General features: G+C 44.8%; 1 protein-coding gene across 1 annotated transcript; it reads left to right on the top strand.

Annotated features, from left to right (window-relative positions):
* The first annotated feature begins 7,513 nt into the window (after positions 1-7,513).
* Positions 7,514-18,187, top strand: UMOD (uromodulin). The gene is made up of 10 exons (XM_083413238.1): positions 7,514-7,655; positions 7,802-8,443; positions 8,574-8,666; positions 10,843-11,045; positions 12,158-12,306; positions 13,531-13,776; positions 14,550-14,712; positions 14,831-14,915; positions 17,581-17,616; positions 18,036-18,187. Exons 1-10 carry the CDS (start codon positions 7,574-7,576, stop codon positions 18,104-18,106), a joined length of 1,770 nt encoding a protein of 589 aa, XP_083269364.1. The 5' UTR covers positions 7,514-7,573; the 3' UTR covers positions 18,107-18,187.
* The last annotated feature ends 895 nt before the right edge of the window (positions 18,188-19,082 follow it).

Here is a 19,082-nt window from a genome sequence, read left to right as displayed (position 1 = left end):
CCAAAAACATCTGGGGACCCAAGGTTGAGAAAGGCTGGTAGAGGGTAGGACTAGGAAGAAGAAGAAGAGTTTTGATTTGATATCCCGCTTTATCACTACCCTAAGGAGTCTCAAAGCGGCTAACATTCTCCTTTCCTTTCCCTTCCTCCCCCACAACAAACACTCTGTGAGGTGAGTGGGGCTGAGAGACTTCAGAGAAGTGTGACTGGCCCAAGGTCACCCAGCAGCTGCATATGGAGGAGCGGAGACGTGAACCCGGTTCCCCAGATTACAAGACTACCACTCTTAACCACTACACCACACTACACCACACTGACCTGTGAGATCAGGGTTCAAATCCCCAACTGGCCATGAAGGCTCATTGGATGACCTTGGTTCAGTCGCTGCCTCTCAGCCCAACCTACCTAACAGGGTTATTGTTGAGATTAAATGAGGGGGGTGAACCATGTATACCACTTTGATCTCCTTGGAGAAAAAGGTGGGAAATCAAGGCAATAAATAAATAAAAACTCCTTTCCCTTCCTTAACACACAGGGACTATTTTTGTGAAAATTCCTATACATAGTAGCAAATGGGTGTTTGTTTCAATATGACTTAATAATGATCAGGATGATAATGTTCTTAAACAGCCTTCTGAAACAGGGTGAACCAGCAATAAGAAAAGCTAATGCTATTCTAGGCTGCATCAACAGAAGTCTAGCGTCCACATCAAGGGAACTCATAGTTCCACTGTATTTTGCCTTGGTCAGAGCCCACCTGGAGTCCTGTGTCCCGTTCTGGGCACCACCATTTTAAGAAGGATATTGACAAGGTGGGACATGTGCAGAGGAGGGTGAGCAAGATGATCAAGGGTCTGGAAACTAAGCCTTATGAGGGAGTTGGGCATGTTTAGTCTGGTAAAGAGGAGACTTAGAAGAAATACGACGGCCATCTTCAAATAGCTAAAGGGTTGTCACATGGAAGATTGAGCAAGTTTGTTGTCTCCTGCTCTGGAGGGTAGGACCCAAACCAATGAAGATTCCTGCTAAACATCATGAATAGCTTTCTGGTAGCAAGAGCTGTTTGATAGTGGAACAGACTTCTTTGGAAAGTGGTGGATTCTCCTTCCTTGGAGGTTTTTAAGCAGAGGTTAGATGGCCATCTGTGATGGATGCTTTAGTTGAGATCCCTGCATTAGCTGAAATGACCCTCAGGCTCCCTTCTATGCTGTTATGAAAGTTGAGCAGGTTGGGTGGGTGGGGTTTGGGGCAATGTATGTGCATGAGTTTTAATGGGGGGGGGTCAGGGATCAGGAGCAGTGGTGGCTGGTACACATTGGGACTGGTGGGGTGGAAAGCAGGGAGACCAAGAGTGGATGGAGCCAGAGCCAAGGACAGAGAGAGCCACCTCCTGATTGGTTGTAAGAAAGAAGACAGGCAAGCAAGGGCTGGTTGAGGGCAACAGAGGTTGGCAGTGCTTCACTCACCTTAATGGAGCCGCATTTGCTGATGAGAAGTAGTCCTTGAAAAAAGCAAACAGTCTCCAGGTGAAGTGATGTAAGATCTTGAGTGGCTAAACTCCAGTTACTTGACACTTCTTAATGTACAGTCAAGCCTTTCTTTGTTTAATTGCGGCTACTGAATCAATCAATTCTTTGAAAGCTCTTCAGTATCCCAAGGCAGCTTTGAGATTGCTTTGTTCCAAAGACCAATATTTACTTCAATGAGTTAGCCAAGGTCCAGGCATGGTCCATGCAAAAGAGAAGCAAGCTAACTATTCAACTCCCTATTCTTTTTTAAAATATTGCATCATTGTTTGCAAACTGGCATTGCTGAATCCCACTGGCTTCTGTTCTGAAGGTAACCACAAGGTTGTTTGGGCAAAAGATTGAGTTGCGCTCTTGGGTGGCAGAGAAAGGGAGATCATATGATATGTGAAATGCCAAACATATATTTTATATTTATTTTATTTTATTTTTTGAAAAATGAGCTTGGTGCTTCTTTTTGCTCTCCTCTTCAAACGGTTTCTGTGACCCTTATTATTTATTGTAAAATAATCATAGGGAAATGTCAAATAACGGGAAAACTGTAAGGCGGATCACTCGTTCCAATTGGGATCAGAAAATGTGAAAAGCCTGTGTCCTGCCAAGGTTAAAGACGGGCAAATCAAGCTAATTCCAGTCTTTGCTTCTTTTTATTTCTATTTCTATTTCTATATATACAGGCAACTCCCCACTTACACGGAGGTTATGCCTCATATGCATAAGTGAAAATTGCATAAGTGAGGAATACCTTCTAAACACCCTCTAAATGTCCTCCCAGCCACTCTCTCTCCAAAAGACTACTCTCCAAAAATAAAATAAAAATACTGTACCCCAAATATCCAGACCTGGAATTGTAGCTCTGGGGCTGGCAGGAGGCCGGAGAATAGGCAGGAACATGGCTGTTGCTGCTGCTTCAGTTGTTAGGCGGTGTCAGGGGACTGCCATCGGAACAGGGGAGGGAGGCAGGGGGGCCGTTGGGATACAGAGAGCCTGCGAAGCTCCTGAGGAGCAGTTCCTCTTCCACCGGTGGGAAAAGCCACACTTCCAGTGGAGAAGAAAGGGAAGGGACCAGCCAAGTGAGGGAAGGGCTTGAGGATGCTGCTGAGAGCCCCAGCGCATCACCTAGCCAGGTGGGAAGCACACCACTTCCGTCGCCCAGCTTGCGCAGAGGGGTGAAACGCAAGGAGGGGAGGAGGAGGCTTGGGGTGCCAAAGTTCTTATGTTGGGGGAGAAGCCAGAAGGGGCAACTCCCAGATTCTGCAAGTGACTGAGACGGACATGAACTTTGGTAGATCTGCACTGTAAATAGTTTGCACAATAAAACCTGTAAAAGACAGGTCGGAGTCATGCCTGTTTACTCACGAGCAACCACCACCAGCATCTAACAGGCGGGGAAGCTGAGCAGCCTAAACAAAGCCCTGTTGTGCCTCTGGTCTTTTCGGGGCTTCCTCTTCGGTCTCAGACACCATACACACACATGTCCCAATGCTACACAGGCCAGTGCAGCCTTCTGTGATGTCATGCCAGGCCCTCTCAACATTGAGGAGACTGGGCTGCCTTCAAACAAATATTGAGGGGGCCGAAGACACCTCTGTCCCCTAGAGTTGGCGCATCTGCCACAAAGTGGTGTCCAGCCATTGCGGCTTCCGGCAAGATTTTGTGTTCTTTGTGATATCTCATGAGATGACAATGAGATCGTGTGAGATTTTGCGAGATCTCACTGGAAGCTGGCACTGCTGGTGGCGGTGGCGGGGTGAGAGGCGTGCCTGTGGGGCACTGTCCCTTGAGCACCTGCCACCTGAGGTAACTGCCTCACACCACTTTGTGGGCAGGCCTGGCCCTGTGGAAGGGTGACTGACCAGGAGGTGACTGGAATGGAGCTTCCTAAAAAAGAGCAGAATTGGCTGGCTGGCTGGCTGGCTGCAACCCTGAATGGGAATATTCTGCACAGCCACATTTTGCTGTAAAAAAAAAAACCCTCTCCTCTTTTCACAAACCACTTGATATTTATGGTTTTGGCAACACAGAGAAATTTGAGAACCAGGAAAAAGGAAATGTGTCCACATACCCCAAAGGCTAGTTTTTGTTATATAGTTATACAAATAAAGCTGATTAAACAGCCTTAGAAACATTTCCTTTTCCAAAGGCTATATAAGGGGGAAATAAAATCTAGCCCCCCAGGTTTTCTTTTCTTTGGCATCAGTTGGTAAGTATAAGTTGATTCGATATTGCCTATTCCTAGGTAGTAACACAAAGAATTTGACAACGGTGGAGTTTCTACAGGGCAGCAGCTGGACTTAATTTATGTGATTGGCAGATATTATTGGTAGTCACATTTTAGGGGAGAAGCAGACACATAACCAACTTTTTTTTTAATAGGGATGGATTAAGGAGAGCCAGAACGAAAGAACACCTAGCCGAATGTGCTTAAGGTGACTACCTGAGTGATCTTGTGGAGGTCTGGGGGAAGGGATAGCCAGTGGCAGAGGAACGTCCGCTTCTTAAGCCTTCATTGGCCAGGGCAGAAGGGTTGTAGTTCAGTGGTAGAACATCCACAGGTTCAATCCCTGGAGCTTCAGGTAGGCCCGGGAAATGCCCCTGTTTGGAAACTTGGAAACCAGACACAGTATTGTTTACAGTACTGAGGTAACTGGATCAATGGTCTCATGGGGTGGAGATCCTGGCAGGGCAGCTTTTCCCCCCCTTTCCCCCATCCTGTTATTGGAACTTTGTCTTTCCCCATTCCTTTTATTTCAATAGAAGAATAAAATACTTCCAGGGATGGAGCAATTTTTTCTCCCTTGTCAGGCTTTGTGTGTAAGTGATTTTCCAGGGACATCAGAGGACTATGATCTTGAAGGTCCAACTCCTTCTGTGATCTGTGCTGATGTACCCTGGCAAATCCCAGACCCTCCAAGTGTCCCTATTTTCGAGGGACATCCCTCATGTAGAGAAGCCATCCTGGTTTCTGATATGATCCCGGAATTTCCCACTTTTCCTTAGGATGTCCCTATTTTCATTGGAGAAATGTTGGAGGGTATGGAGTTATCTGACCCCTGAGCCATCTGAAGGCAATCCTGTATAGGGAAGGTTTTTTTTAATGTTTAATGTTTTATTGTGTTTCTATGTATGTTGGAAGCTGCCCAGAGTGGCTGGGGCAACCCAGTAAGATGTGTGGGGTATACCGGTAATTAGTAAAATTATCATTATGGAATGGGACATCTCTCTTTTCATCAGAGAAATGTTGGAGGGTATGACATCCACTTTTGGGCCCTGCCACCATTAGGGCATCGATGGCAAAGTGAGGGCAGCAGAGCTGTGAAAATGAGGAGGCTTCTGATGGCAGAACTTTTCTGCTCACAAATCTCCAATGGCAGAAACAGAACACTGCAATACCTAATGATCCTTCGGTCACCCTCTCTGCTAGGACTATCTCTGTAATTGTACGCTTGGGATTCCCACTTTTGGAATTTCCAACCTCTGGTTTTCAGAGGCAGACTAGAGCGAGAACATAGCTATCATGACTATCATCACCCGCCCTTCACCATCAGTTCCCTGTGCCGGATGCGGAAATTTAAAATCCAGAAATTAAAAACAATGAAAACAAATTACAATCCTAGGTATAGGGTGGGTCCTGAAAACACACACGTCAAGTGTCAAAGGCCAGGCTAGAATAGATATGTCTGTGGCATTCGAAAGCTGGTTAGAGCATGGTGCTAATGTCAAGGTTGCAAGTTTGGTCCCCATATGGGACAGCTGCAGAGTCCTGCATGACAGAGGGTTGAGCTAGATGATCCTCAGGGTCCCTTCCAATTCTATGAATTTGTGAAGGTGTGCCTCTGTGGAGAAGGAGTTCCGCAACTTAGCAGTGCCACAGATAATGCTCTCTCTTGGGTCACCATTCCCAAACTTCCAAGAGAGAAAGATCCACCTCTGGTTATCTTAATACCTGATGGGGTCTGTAAGGAGGGAGGTGGTCTATCAGATATCTGGGGCCTAAGTCATTGAGGGCTTTAAAGGCTAACATGGGCATCTTGAGTTGGGTCTGGAAACAAACTGGAAGCCTTATCCTCTTTTTTTAAAAAAAGTAATCCAAGATGGTAGCCATCACAAAAAAAAATGGGGGGGGGGGATTCCATAGTTTAACGGTGCACTGTGAAGAAGTGCTTTCTTTTGCTTGTTCTAAATGAAGAAGAAGAAGAGTTTGGATTAGTTATCCCGCTTTATGACTACCCTAAGGAGTCTCAAAGCAGCTAACAATCTCCTTTTCCCTTCCTCCCCCAAAACAAACACTCTGTGAGGTGAGTGGGGCTGAGACACTTCAGAGGAGTGTGACTGGCCCAAGGTCACCCAGCAGCTGCATGTGGAGGAGCGGGGAATCGAACTCTGTTCACCAGATTATGAGTCCACCACTCGTAACCACTACACCACACTGGCTCTGGGATAATTCTGCCAACATTCAGCATCATTGGATGTTCCCAAGTTCTATTGCTATGAGAGAGGGAGAAACAAAAAGCCCACTGTAGAAGCTATGGGAGCACAAGGATTATGTCATCCTGTTCAGGGTTTAAAAGCTACTGCAAGGGAGAGCCAGTGCAATACAGGGCTAGCGTATTACGAGCTAGGATCACGACAGCATGCAGTGATCCTTCCATGGTTCTTCTTGTTCCCACAAGAGCATGACATTTAATTAAAAAGAATTGCCTTTCAAAAAAAGCTTAATGTCCTTTTGTGCAAATGTTGATATCAAATATTTGTTGGCTATTCTGAGTTTGCAGCTGAAGCATGTTTGGTGGAAATTACTCTAGGGTTCGAGCAATAAAATGCTGCACACTGACACTGGAAAGTATTTGATAGCTTGACATACAACGGCATTAAGATCTGACAGTGTTTGATAATGGCCTTGCGACGATATTGTGCATTTCATATTATTTGATAGCTGACATGCAATGGTAACTAGTTTGACAATATTTGACAATTGACTTGCAATGATACTGAACATTTATTGGAACTGATAGCTGGCATGCAATAGTAGTTGAATTAAGACATGATTTGATACTTGGCAAGGGGTTGTATTTTAAACTTGACCAATCAAAGAACTTCCTAACATGCCTAATGAATTACTGGCATGCTTTATCACTTATTTTGAATGCTGCAAAAAGCTTTTATTCTATCTAGAAAATGAAAATGTACCTCGGAAATGTGATCCTAGCATGCTTTATTATTTTATACAAATGTTGAAAGAAATGAACAATTATAATTACAAAAGAAGCTTCTACTGATATTAACGGTGTAGTCTTATACTGTGCTGTCTTCATAGAAATAAGTCCCATTGAGTCTGAAGGGGCTGGCTCCCTGGTAAGCAGGTATAAGGCTGTCCAGCAGGACAACCAAGTTTCACCAAATTTCAAAGTTTGAGTTCAAAGCCAAGGTCAAAATCTTAATTTCATTATGTGGAATTTCAATACAAAATTGACAAAAGATAACAAAAGGAAACTCAACATGTTCCAAAATTTATTTCAGTACTAACAAATGTGCAGAGACACAACACTGTCCGGACATCATAGGCACATCAGCAAAGATGGTTACTGTATTGACCATGTGCTGCAATGCTGCAAACTGCTTATAAGAGTTTGGGGAGTGGTTGGTTAAAATTTTGTTCTTTAAAACTAAAGCTTTAGTTTTCAATTGGAGTTCAACTGAAATACAGTGACTCCTGAGTGCTTTAAAGCTGAGTCCATGAGTTTTTTATTTATATATTTTCCCCCTTATTAAAGTAAGTTGTTCATAGGCCTAGAGGTTCAGAGGGTCTCTTTTGTATTGATTTTGGGGGATTACATGAACCAGCAGGGAGCAGGCCTTGATATTTGACTCTGGCCCAGATGAGCCCTTATTACCGTAGTAATGCCAGATTTTCTTTTATTAATAGGTTCTGAAAATGAGAAAGCGCAATTTATAGGGAATAATATATATCTTTTTGTCTTCCTTTCAGCCTGGCTATCTGTCGCCCTGTGTTCTTGGGTATCGTCGCTTTTCCTTTTACGGCTAAGTATGAAGCATCCATTTAATCTGCTTTTGTTCTTAGTCAGTCTCAGATGTTCCACCTTTGCACAGACGACGAGGCTGGTGAACGGTAAGGAGACAAATGTCCTGTTTTAACGAGATACTTTTTGCTGTTGTGATTGAACCTGGCAATTGAACCTTGGACCTTCTGCACAGAAAGCATGTGCTCTACTGCTAAGCTAAAGCCATTTCCCCGTTTTTATTCTATTTCACTAGCTACAGTACGGTGTTCAGACTGCCACCCAAATGCCACTTGTGAGGAGTATGGAGATCTCCACCAATGCATCTGTCAAGATGGGTTCACTGGAGACGGGGCCACTTGCTCCGACGTGGACGAGTGTTCCAGCCGCGCTCTAAATCATTGCCATTCCTTAGCAACCTGTATTAACACCCACGGCAACTATTCCTGCTCCTGTCCCGAGGGTTACAGTGGAGATGGCTTCCATTGCAAACCTGCTGGCTTTGCTGAAGAATGTGTGGGACTCAACGGATCCCGTTCCTGCTCCGATCCGTGTTCGAGTCACACGGTTCTAGATCAGCCCTGGCGAAGCACCTCCTACGGGGATGGAAATAACTGTGACAGTGATAAAAAAGGGTGGTATCGATTTGTAGGCAGTGGAGGAGAGCGCATGCCAGAATCTTGCGTGCCAATCAATAGATGTAACACTGATGCACCCATGTGGCTAAATGGATTGCACCCGACCCGTAATGATGAAATAGTAACCCGTACCGCCTGTGCCGACTGGAGTGGTAACTGTTGTCACTGGTCTATCCCTGTACAGATTAAAGCTTGCGTAGGTGGTTATTATGTCTACCAGTTTCAAGGGACACCAGCTTGTTCCTTGACTTATTGCACAGGTATGTTGTTTGGAATTGTTTTGGAGAAAAGTTTTGCATTCGGAAAAGAGCGATCTATTTTTTAATTTATTGCATTTGCATTACCTGTGAATCACGATCCACTTTGTGTTTCATCAATGCAATCTTCCAGATCCTGCGTACGTAGGGAGCCCATGCCACGGATGCAATGCAGAAGAAGAGTGCAAGCTGATCAATGGGAAATGGGGCTGCGCCTGCAGTTCTGGTAGGTGCATTGAGGGTGTCATGGCTGAGAAGGACCAAGACGGAAGAGCATTGGAGCGAGAAAGGAGGAATGATTGATACTACCCTAGGACAGTCGTGACATCGCCCACTGGCATGCAAGGGCTCATTTACAGTGAGGGGGGGAAGTATTTGATCCCCTGCTAAATTTGCCCATCTGGCAAAGAAATGACCAGTCCATAATTTTAATGGTAGGTATATTGTAGCTGTGAGAGACAGAATAACAACAGGAAAACCCCCAGAAACCCAGAAGACCTAAGTCACAGATTGATGTGCATTATAATGAGTGAAATAAGTATTTGATCCCTTTCCAAAAGATGACTTAGTACTTGGTGGCAAAACCCTTGTTGGCAATTACAGAGGTCAGACGTTTCTTGTAGGTGGCCACCAGGTTTGCACACATCTCAGGAGGTATTTTGTCCCACTCCTCTTTGCAGATCCTCTCCAAGTCAGTAAGATTTTGAGGCTGATGTGCAGCTACTCGAACCTTCAGCTCCCTCCACAGATTTTCGATGGGATTAAGGTCTGGAGACTGGCTAGGCCACTCCAGGACCTTAATGTGCTTCTTCTTGAGCCACTCCTTTGCTGTTTTGGGTCACTAATTGCTTCTCTTGACAGGTGTCTTTTGTACAGGTACTGTAACGAGCTGGGATTACAGGTAAGACCTCTCCCTTACAGCAGGTGCTTCTCATCTCAGCTCGTTACATACAGTGAAGATACCAGGTAGCCTGACATCTGGCTGGTTGATAGGGGATCAAATACTTATTTCACTCATTATAAATTATGCACTGGTCATTTCTTCGTCAGAGGGCAAACGGGCAAATTTAGCAGGGGATCAAATACTTTCCCCCCCCTCACTATATACATATCAGGGGTACCAAACGTTATCTATTATTCTTAGAATTTATTAAATTTGTATACCGCTCTTCACCCAAAGTTCACAGGGTGGTTCATAACATAAAGATACAAAATGAGAACACAAAATGCATAATAAAAGAAAAACAAATCAATAACTCCCCCCCCCCACACACATTTAAAAGACCATTGCATGTTCAATCAGTCAAAGGCCTGGTTATAAAGAAATGTTTTTGCCTGGCGACTAAAGGTATGCAACGGTATCCAGGCAAGCATCTCAGATGCCATCTAGATGTTGTGGACTACAATGTCCACCATCCCTAGCCAGCATGGCCAATAGCTAGGGACGATAGGGGAGGTAATCCAAACATCTGAAGGACATCACAGTGGCTGCCCCAAATCCAAATTTTCCATCTTTTAAACCAGGGGTGGGAAACGTATTACTATCCAAATGTTGTTAGACTACAGTTCCTATCTTCCCTGACTATTGGCCATGCTGCCTAGAGATGATGGGATTTGAAGTCCAATCTAACAGCATCTGGGAGGCTGCAGGTTTCCCATCCCTGTTTAATTGAACATTCCAATGGCACGTGCAAACGAGCCATTGCGGATTAATTGTCAGAGGCAGAAATTTCATAATATTGTTGGGAGTAAAGCAATTTGCAATTGTAAAGCAACAAAGCTACCTGAACAAGTAGGGTGTGACAGGCAACCTTTTCTCCCCTCACAGAGTCCTTCTTAAATAACTACCTGTAGATTGTTTATTTTCTTAGGCTTTTCTTCCTTCCTCCTCAATCTCCAGTTAAGTATCAGACCTCCCTTCATTTTGTTAACCTCATGACCCCCAGGATGGCTTGTGCTCAGAACGGCTTTGTTTGCCAGGAGTAATAAACTGTCTGTTGCTTGAGTCTTTTGACAGTCAGTCTTATCAGACTATTTCTTTATGCAACTCTGCTTCAGCAAACTCCCACAATTACTTGATGTCAATCAAAGCACCACTGTTTTCACAGGAGACACTGCAAGAGGTTTATCAGCTAGCTAGAATGAACTCTGAGCCCCACAGAATTACAACACTTACAGTTTACTGTAAAAACAAAACAAAAAACCTCTGCATTTGCAATGCTACTTGTTCCACACACAAACACTTCTGCAGCTAGGAATGTAAAATAATAATTACAACAGATTGTTGGTTCAATATATGAACTGCTTTGAGCTTTTGAAACGGGGGAAATAATCTAGCAGTAGAAGAATGTAAATATTAACAGCTGATGCCACTACAATTACTATTTATTCTTGTTCTTAAGATGCTTCTAACTTGGAGCCACAACTGGAGTGTGGTGCAAATGAAATCAAGGTCTCCATGGCAAAGTGCACCCTCAATAGCTTCCAGAATTTAACCATGCATTTGAGAGACAACCGATGTGCTGCTTTTGTAGAGCAGGGGAATAGAACAGTTGTTTCTGTGGTGACACCCACCCAAGCTGGCCGGTGTGGAACACTATTGACGGTAGGTTCTCTATTCAGTGGGAAAGCCTCACCAGGAAGGATTTTCTGGGTCCTTTCCTGGAGATGGTTCCCATATCTGCAAATAAGATGATTGGCTACATTGTCTCACCATGAAGTCTATTTAGAGTGAAGGCAAGCTGGAGCATTGACCTCACTCTGCAATGGCTTTTTCACATAATCATGTAGTGAATTCACATTGTAACAATAGCATGGCATCACCATTCCAGTTACAGGACCCCTGATTGGCTATAGGTTGTGAGCCCCACAGCACTGCTGGGATCAGCTGTAGATTGGCAGGCTCTGTTGCAGAAGGAAGAAGAAATGGACCAGACTGAATGGTGGGAAAGTGGGGACAGAGGAAGTGGGCTCTCCCCTTTACACCTTGACTTCAGCCACTTCCTAAGCAGGAGCAGGGACACTGGTCTCCCCCTTCCCCTTGACCTGCTTGTGGAGCCTCAGTGGAAGTTGAGGAGGGCTTTGAGCACAAGGGGAGGTAGAAGAGGAGTCAGCAGTAACTGAACAGGAGCTCAAGCAGGAGGGTGCAGTCTTGTCTCCTAGAACCAAGCACCTTAGCAGATGGGAACAGAAAAACCTACCCATATTCAACCCCAACATTCCCACAAGGCAAGCAAGTCTGGTGAGGGAGCAGGGCGTGTCTTGTCTTTAGAAGCTTGGCGTGCATAGCAACTTGTTGGGACATCTTGGTTGCTTCCATCCAGTTCTGAACTCCTTGCCCTGCTCTTCTGAACCCCTGTACTTTCCTGAGTCTTGTGTCTGCTGCTGAGCCTGTACTTGCTTAAATAAAGAACTCCTTCTTACTTAAAATGAAGTAAGTGTGTTTTGGGGAGGGAGCCAAGACACAAGACTCTTGTGGTCAGGAGGGAGTTACTTCTAAAAGCAATGGTGCCAAAGCAGCCACAGGAGACAAAGAGGGAGCATCTATGAAACTGGGGAGTAAGGGGGCTAGGAGAGCAGTTTCCATTTCCTCGAAAGCAGCTTCCCTCTCTCTTCCACATTAGAAATGTGCACTTGGGAATAATTAGTTAGGGACACATGTAACTGTGCTGAAGTTAGGAGATGAGCTGCTTTAATTCTTTTTATTTCCCCTTTCAGAAAAATGAAACCCATGCTACATATAGCAACACACTCTATCTGGCTGATGGGACTGTCATTAGAGAGAACGAAATCAAAATTAATTTCCAGTGCTCCTACCCGTTGGATATGGAAACCAGCCTTAGAACGGCCATCCAGCCCATTGTCAGGTACGGCATTACTTATTAAGAGGAAAGCTGTTCATCTTGCCTAATGATACTTTCATTTCTATTTAGGGTTCCAACCACTGGGGAATAATGTGAGGGAGCAGATCCTGTAAAGCAGAGGGTGTGAAACCTTCCACAGCTCAAGGTCCACATTCACTTCTGGGCAACCTTCCAGGGGCCACATGCCAGTGGCAGGCAAGGGCCAGTGGCAAACTTTGACAGAGCAATTTTACCTTTGAAATGTAAGCTAGTTCAGTGGTGGCTGATTCCCGTCAAGACTGGCAGAGCAGAACGCAGAGAGCCCAGAGAGCAGGCAGAGCCTGAGGCAATCACAGACAGAGTGAACTAATTGTAGTTTTGTTTCCATCCTCTTCCCTGCTATGTTCTGCAAGGGCATCACTGTCAAGGCGGGAGTTGGGTAAAAAAAGGTAAAAGGTAAAGGCCCCCTGGGTGGTTAAGTCTAGTCAAAGGTGACTATGGGGTTGCGGTGCTCATCTCGCTTTCAGGCTGAGGGAGCTGGTGTTTGTCCACAGTTTTCTGGGTCATGTGGCCAACATGACTAAACCGCTTCTCGTGCAACGGAACACCATAATGGAAACCAGAGCGCATGGAAAGTCTGTTTACCTTCCCACCGCAGCGGTACCTATTTATCTACTTGCAGTGGCGTGCTTTCGAACTGCTAGGTTGGCAGGAGCTGGGTCAGATCAATGGGAGCTCACCCTGTTGTGTGGATTTGAACCGCCAACCTTCTGAACGGCAAGCCCAAGAGGCTCAGTGGTTTAGACCATTGAATACTCACAAGGCGTCTATGAAGCTAACTCTTATTGAAAGAAACAGAGCAGTTCAGACCTAGTGAGCACAGCATCACTTCCCAGTAGGTCTTGCCCCAATGAGGCAGTTGCGAGGACTGAAGGTTGCTGCTTTCCCACAGCTCTTTAAGTCTCCTCCTCCCCTGAGTCCTTCCCCAGCAACCCGATACTTATTTGCCTTGTCTGTCTCTGCTCCATCCTCTTCATACCTCTTCTGGTTCTCCACAGTGGGAGGTAGCAATGCTTCTGAATACTAGCTACTGGAAGCATAGTGCTGCAACCCTGTGTGGGTTTCCCTCAGACATCTGGCTGGCCACTGTGAGAACAGGATGTTGGACTAGATGGGCCAACAGCATCTTCTTATGCTCATAATCCCCACATCTGAATACACTCTTACTTCCTTTTTTTCACCTTCCAGTTCAACCAACATCAGCATTGAAGGAGCAGGTCAGTTTATAATTAAGATGGCTCTCTACAGAGACCAAAACTACACCTCGCCCTATGAGGGAGCAATGGCCGTGTTGCCAACTCAGACCTGGCTCTATGTTGGTGTCATGGTCACCAGTGGGGATGTGAGCCACTTCGTCTTGCTGATGGACAATTGCTTTGCAACGCCCACGGACGATGCCGCTGACCATCTGAAATATTTCATCATTCAAAACAGGTACAGTAAGGGGTGTGTTTGGATTTGATCAAGGGATTCATGGTTTCAGGATCGGGTTCTGGGGTGTGTGAAATCAAGTCTAGAGTGGAAGAAGCATCCGGATTGGGATCAGGGATACAAGGGCAGGCTGCAACCTAGCTGAAAATATGTGGCTGGTTAGTGCCTGTCTAGGAAGCTCCAGAATGCTCTTGCAAATTCAATGGAAGAAAAGTGATACACGGAAATTAATTTTAAGAAGCAAGACTAGGAAGATACTGGCGAAAGAGGCAACGGGATATGCCCACTGTGTCTAATTTTCCCCTCTGCATCTAACAGAATTTCTGCTGTCTCTGTGTTATGGGGTTATTGGAAACATCTGGTGAGCCATTTTGGAAACAGATGCTGGACACATTCCCTTCTGGGCAGCCTTCTGGGGCCCCCTGGGTGGGACAAAAGTGGGTGGAGCAACAGATGCAAATTTTACCTTTGTGCATTGAGCTAGTGTTTACACACATGCACCTCATCCCTCTCTATCCTCCACCTGGGCATTATCAAGAGTCATGATTGGAGTTCAGGGACACAGTCCAGCCAGGAAAAACACTCAAGGAGGATGTGAAGCAGGGCCGGTAAGGAGGTGTGGCAAGTGAAGGAGGGGGTGTGGCTAGGAAGAGTTCTGAGGGGCAGAAGGAGAGGCCTGATAGGCTACATGCTGCCTCCCGGCCTGAGGTTCCCCACCCCTGTTCTAGATGTGCTGGTGGGGCTCGTCTGATGTAAAGTTCTTGCTGGTTTTACAGCTGCCCAAACAGACGGGATGCCAGTATAACAGTCCCAGAAAATGGAGTCTCGGCTCAAGGACGGTTTTCCCTCCAAGTGTTCAAGTTCGTTGGGAATCATAACCTCGTTTATCTCCACTGTGAAGTTCGCCTCTGCGACCCTAGTGCTGGACCATGCAGACCGGTGAGCCTGATGCTCATCAGTTTAAATTGTAGCTTAGTGGGTTCAGATGTACTCTGATACTAATGGATGATCCATTTCATCCCTTCCTGAGAAACCAAATCACATTTCTCTCCTGTAGCGCTGCGCAGGAATTGAAAGTCGCCAGGCTGCTGCTGCTGTCGCAAAGGGCTATTTGTTGGATGTGGGTCCCATTGCCCGCCAAGGTAAAGACACGTGTGTGTGTGTGTTTCAAATACAATAACAAGGGCAAAAGTGCTGAACCTGTATCTAGGCTGGAGATTTCAGCTTGTAGGTGAATCACTGGATGTTTCTCCTTACAAGGAAAGTCCCTGCCCAGGGAGAATGCTAGGTTCATGCATAGGAATGCTAGGTTCATTTCATTAGGGGGTGCACCCAAGGATTTTTTTAAATGCATTTGTTTGTTTCAATGAAGGAAGAAGGGGGCGGGATGACAAAAAGCTAACCAAAACAACCAAACAGAAGATTTTTCCTGCAGAGAAATAGACCCATGCCAAGCTGACCAGAGGCAGGGCAGATCTGGAGGACCAAGGGCAGGATAGTTCCTCCTCCTTCTCCTTGCTTTTGATGCCACAGAAGCAGCCTCTCACCTTCACAGATCTTGCTGCACAAAAGGTGGTGAGCAGAACTCAGATGGAGGCAGAGCCAGAGCAGGTGCAGGCAGAAGAAAAAGTCTGGAGTGGATCGGCAGCTTCTGCCTGAGCTATACTTCTGCCAATCCATTCCAGCCTTTTTCTTCTGCCTGCATTTCTTTCTGTCTGCTTCCATTGATCCCCAGTTTTTTAAACACTGGGTTTGCTTGAGTATACCGGGCACTCTCATTACACATGCCTATGGGCTGGTGTCTGTTGTTGTTGTTTAGTCGTGTCCGACTCTTTGTGACCCCATGGACCAGAGCATGCCAGGCACTCCTGTCTTCCACTGCCTCCTGCAGTTTGGTCAAACTCATGCTGGTAGCTTTGAGAACACTGTCCAACCATCTCGTCCTCTGTTGTCCCCTTCTCCTTGGGCCCTCAATTTTTCCCAGCATCAGGGTCTTTTCCAGGGAGTCTTCTCTTCTCATAAGGTGGCCAAAGTATTGGAGCCTCAGCTTCAGGATCTGTCCTTCCAGTGAGCACTCGGGGCTGATTTCCTTCAGAATGGATAGGTTTGATCTTCTTGCAGTCCATGGGACTCTCAAGAGTCTCCTCCAGCACCATAACTCAAAAGCATCAATTCTTCGGCGATCAGCCTTCTTTATGGTCCAGCTCTCACTTCCATACATCACTACTGGGAAAACCATAGCTTTAACTAGTCTACCCCTCCCTAAAAGAGAAGGAAAGCAATCTTAAATGGAGGGAGTAACCCACAAACAGCCCAGTGGGACTAAGGATGCTCAATGGATGTGGAATGCTGAGTGAATGATGAAAGAAATGAGAGTGAGGGAATATAATAGATAAGCTGGAATGCTGAATAGCAGCACTTCACTGGTCCTGTTATAGTTGTCATTTTTCATGACGCCTGTCCTCCAATAAGTTCAGGGCAGCATTCAAGATTCTCTCTCTTTATTCTCACAACAACCCTGTGAGGTTGGTTAGGTTAAGAGAACGAAAGAGAGACAACGGCCAGTATCACACTGGAAATTTTGCAGCTGCTCCAGTCCAGCTCCCACTGAAACCTACCTACATTACTCAACTTGCCATCTGCTGTGACTGCAACAAACATAATTATGTCATTAACACTGACACATTTCAGTGGAACAATGCAGAAAACAATGTAATCATTTTCCCCATAAATGTATTAAAATTTTGTAAAATATACAAACAAAATATAAAACAAACATAGTACGCTAACCAAAACAGAACTTAAACTGGGTGTCTGTCCATAAACTCCAGCATTATAATGGGAACAACATTGACGATAATTTTACACATTCACAATAAAACTTAACAGCGCTTTGTAAGCCTCATGCATGGGAATAATATCCAACCATATAGATTTTTTAGAGGGGAGGCGGAAGAATCTGACCTTGTTGTTGAATCACACAATTTAGGAGAAGGTACTATGTACCATCAAATGAACTTTTCGAAATGTTGGTGTCTCTCCTCCATTAACTTTTCTGCTACAGCTAACCCCCAAATTCTGGTCCGCCAGCCTTTGAAAGAAAATTCTGTATGCTTTATCAAATGATGTGCAATTTCTAAAGGCAATTACTTATGTAATGTTCACAGCCAAACAAAAGAAAGAAAGGCACCGATACCACTCATTTTTGCTGGCATGATTTCTGTCCCTGACCTCGGCAAACACGTGAATTGTGGCAATTTCCATTCCATTTTCCATTTTTCAAGGAATTCTCCAACATCCCCATTCACAGCTAAGCAGAAAAAGAATCTCTATCTGCCAGTTTACAGTCCAGCACTCCACCCAATGCACCACACTGATGAGCCCAGGAGCCTCGCTTACCCTGCTGTCAAATAGGTCCCTCCTGCGGCTTCAGAAAACAGAATTTTTAGTATGCAGCATGCATTGCTGCACTGCTTTCTTTCTATTACTTTTAGTGGTAAAAACCAGAAAGGTCTAGTTAATAACCCAGAGTGGCAGGAACAATGGAAAAGATGATAACAGACAGGAATAATTTCACCAGGCAAACAAAAGGAAGTGAACAGCATTCGGGTCTGTCTTATGGACAGAAACAAATGGCTCCATAAAATGGGTGTTTGTACAAAATGTACAGTGATCCTTACTAACTGTTTTGTTTTATTTATTTACTTGTTTTTATCCTGTGAACTGCCCTTACAACTTACGATGAAGGGCGGTATATAAATCTAATAAAAAATAAAATAAAATACCCTTTTCTGCCACCTGGTACAGGTTTTGAACATCTTGCTGGGGCTGCTGCACCTCAAGGTAAGCTCTTTTTTTTGGTTACCTGAAGGGCGGGTGGGTTCCCACTAAATAAATAAAAAAAGCAAACTTGAAATTATTATCTGGATGCATTGTTCTGGCTTTAAAAAATCCCAGGTAAGGGTAGGCATGCATAATGATAACTTGGACACATTTTGTAGCATTTCTCAAATGCAATAGATATGTTTTGCCTTCTGTGTCTTACGAATGAAACATGAGCAAATTTGGTACCAGACCCAAATTGTGTTTTATATAAGACTCATTGGTCCATCAGGTCATGTATCTTATGAGGGAAAGGGGAATTTAAACTAGATGGCCTTTTGGATCCCTTCCAACTCTACAGTTCTAGGATTCTATGAAACAAATATCTGAAATAATTTTCACCTGCAAACTTTGAATATGAGAATATTCTTCCTCTTCAGGTTTACAAGGAGTGTGGGTGACTGTGCTGATGTCTGCTGTTCTGGTCGTCTCCATCCATACATTTGCTTAACAGCCAACGAGAGAAAACCTTGCTGAAGCAGCCGTAAGCAGATGAAGAATTCAGTCGAACAGAGAGAGGAAAACGTAATGGACTACCCGCGTGCTGATTTTCTTTTACTGTGGTGGAGGGGATGGAAATCTAGATCAATTTAATGTGCTCTTCTTAGATGAATTTATTACAAGAGTGGTCCAGTCTTCCTGCTGCACTCCTTCCTAGTCAGTCCAAGGCCACAGATGATGCTCTCCATGAACGTGCTTCTGATACCCAACCCCATTATTTCAACTTTGGAACATCTTATTTGTACTTACTGCTGCATGTAGCTCACTCCACTAATTGAATGCACCATTGGTGTCCAAGATGTGCCTACTGTACAAAACTAGCCCACTGTACAAAACTAGCCCAATGTCACATCAGCCATGACCATCGCTGGCAAGTGGCTCCCAGAAGTTTGCAGGGTGGCCCTGGAGCAACGCTGTCATTGTGGGAATTAAAACAGTGCCTTATTAGATCCCAGACTTAACTGCCTAATACAGGAGACTCAGTATAAGTGTTTGTGTAACTTTGGGCCCCACCAAGGCACTGGGACCCCAGCACCTGCCTGTGGATGCCTCACTCTGGTGCCAGACCTCCTTCCTTCTCACATTGTCTGTTCATGGGGGAAGACAACTTTCTTTCTTTTTTTAAATATATTTTTTATTAATTTCAACAAAACAAAATTGTAAAAAAAGACACCCACTTTTTCACCAATACAAACTTTTTGGACTTCCCTCAGCTCCTCTGAGAATCCTCCGTTTTGATCACTTCTTATGCATTCCCTATTTAATATTGCATTACATTAATAACATATCCCATCTCTTTTTCATTTATACAATAATTCTACTTTTAAATCTTCACAGAGCTTCCTGTAACCCTACAAACGTTGTCTGATCATCACATATACTTTTCATATATTCCGTAAATTTTCTCCAGTCCTCAGTGAACTTCT

The sequence above is a fragment of the Podarcis tiliguerta genome, assembly GCF_965153285.1.
Source record: "Podarcis tiliguerta genome assembly, chromosome: 14".
In the NCBI taxonomy this organism is placed as follows: Eukaryota; Metazoa; Chordata; class Lepidosauria; order Squamata; family Lacertidae; genus Podarcis; species Podarcis tiliguerta.
This window is presented reverse-complemented; position numbering and strand designations above follow the sequence as displayed.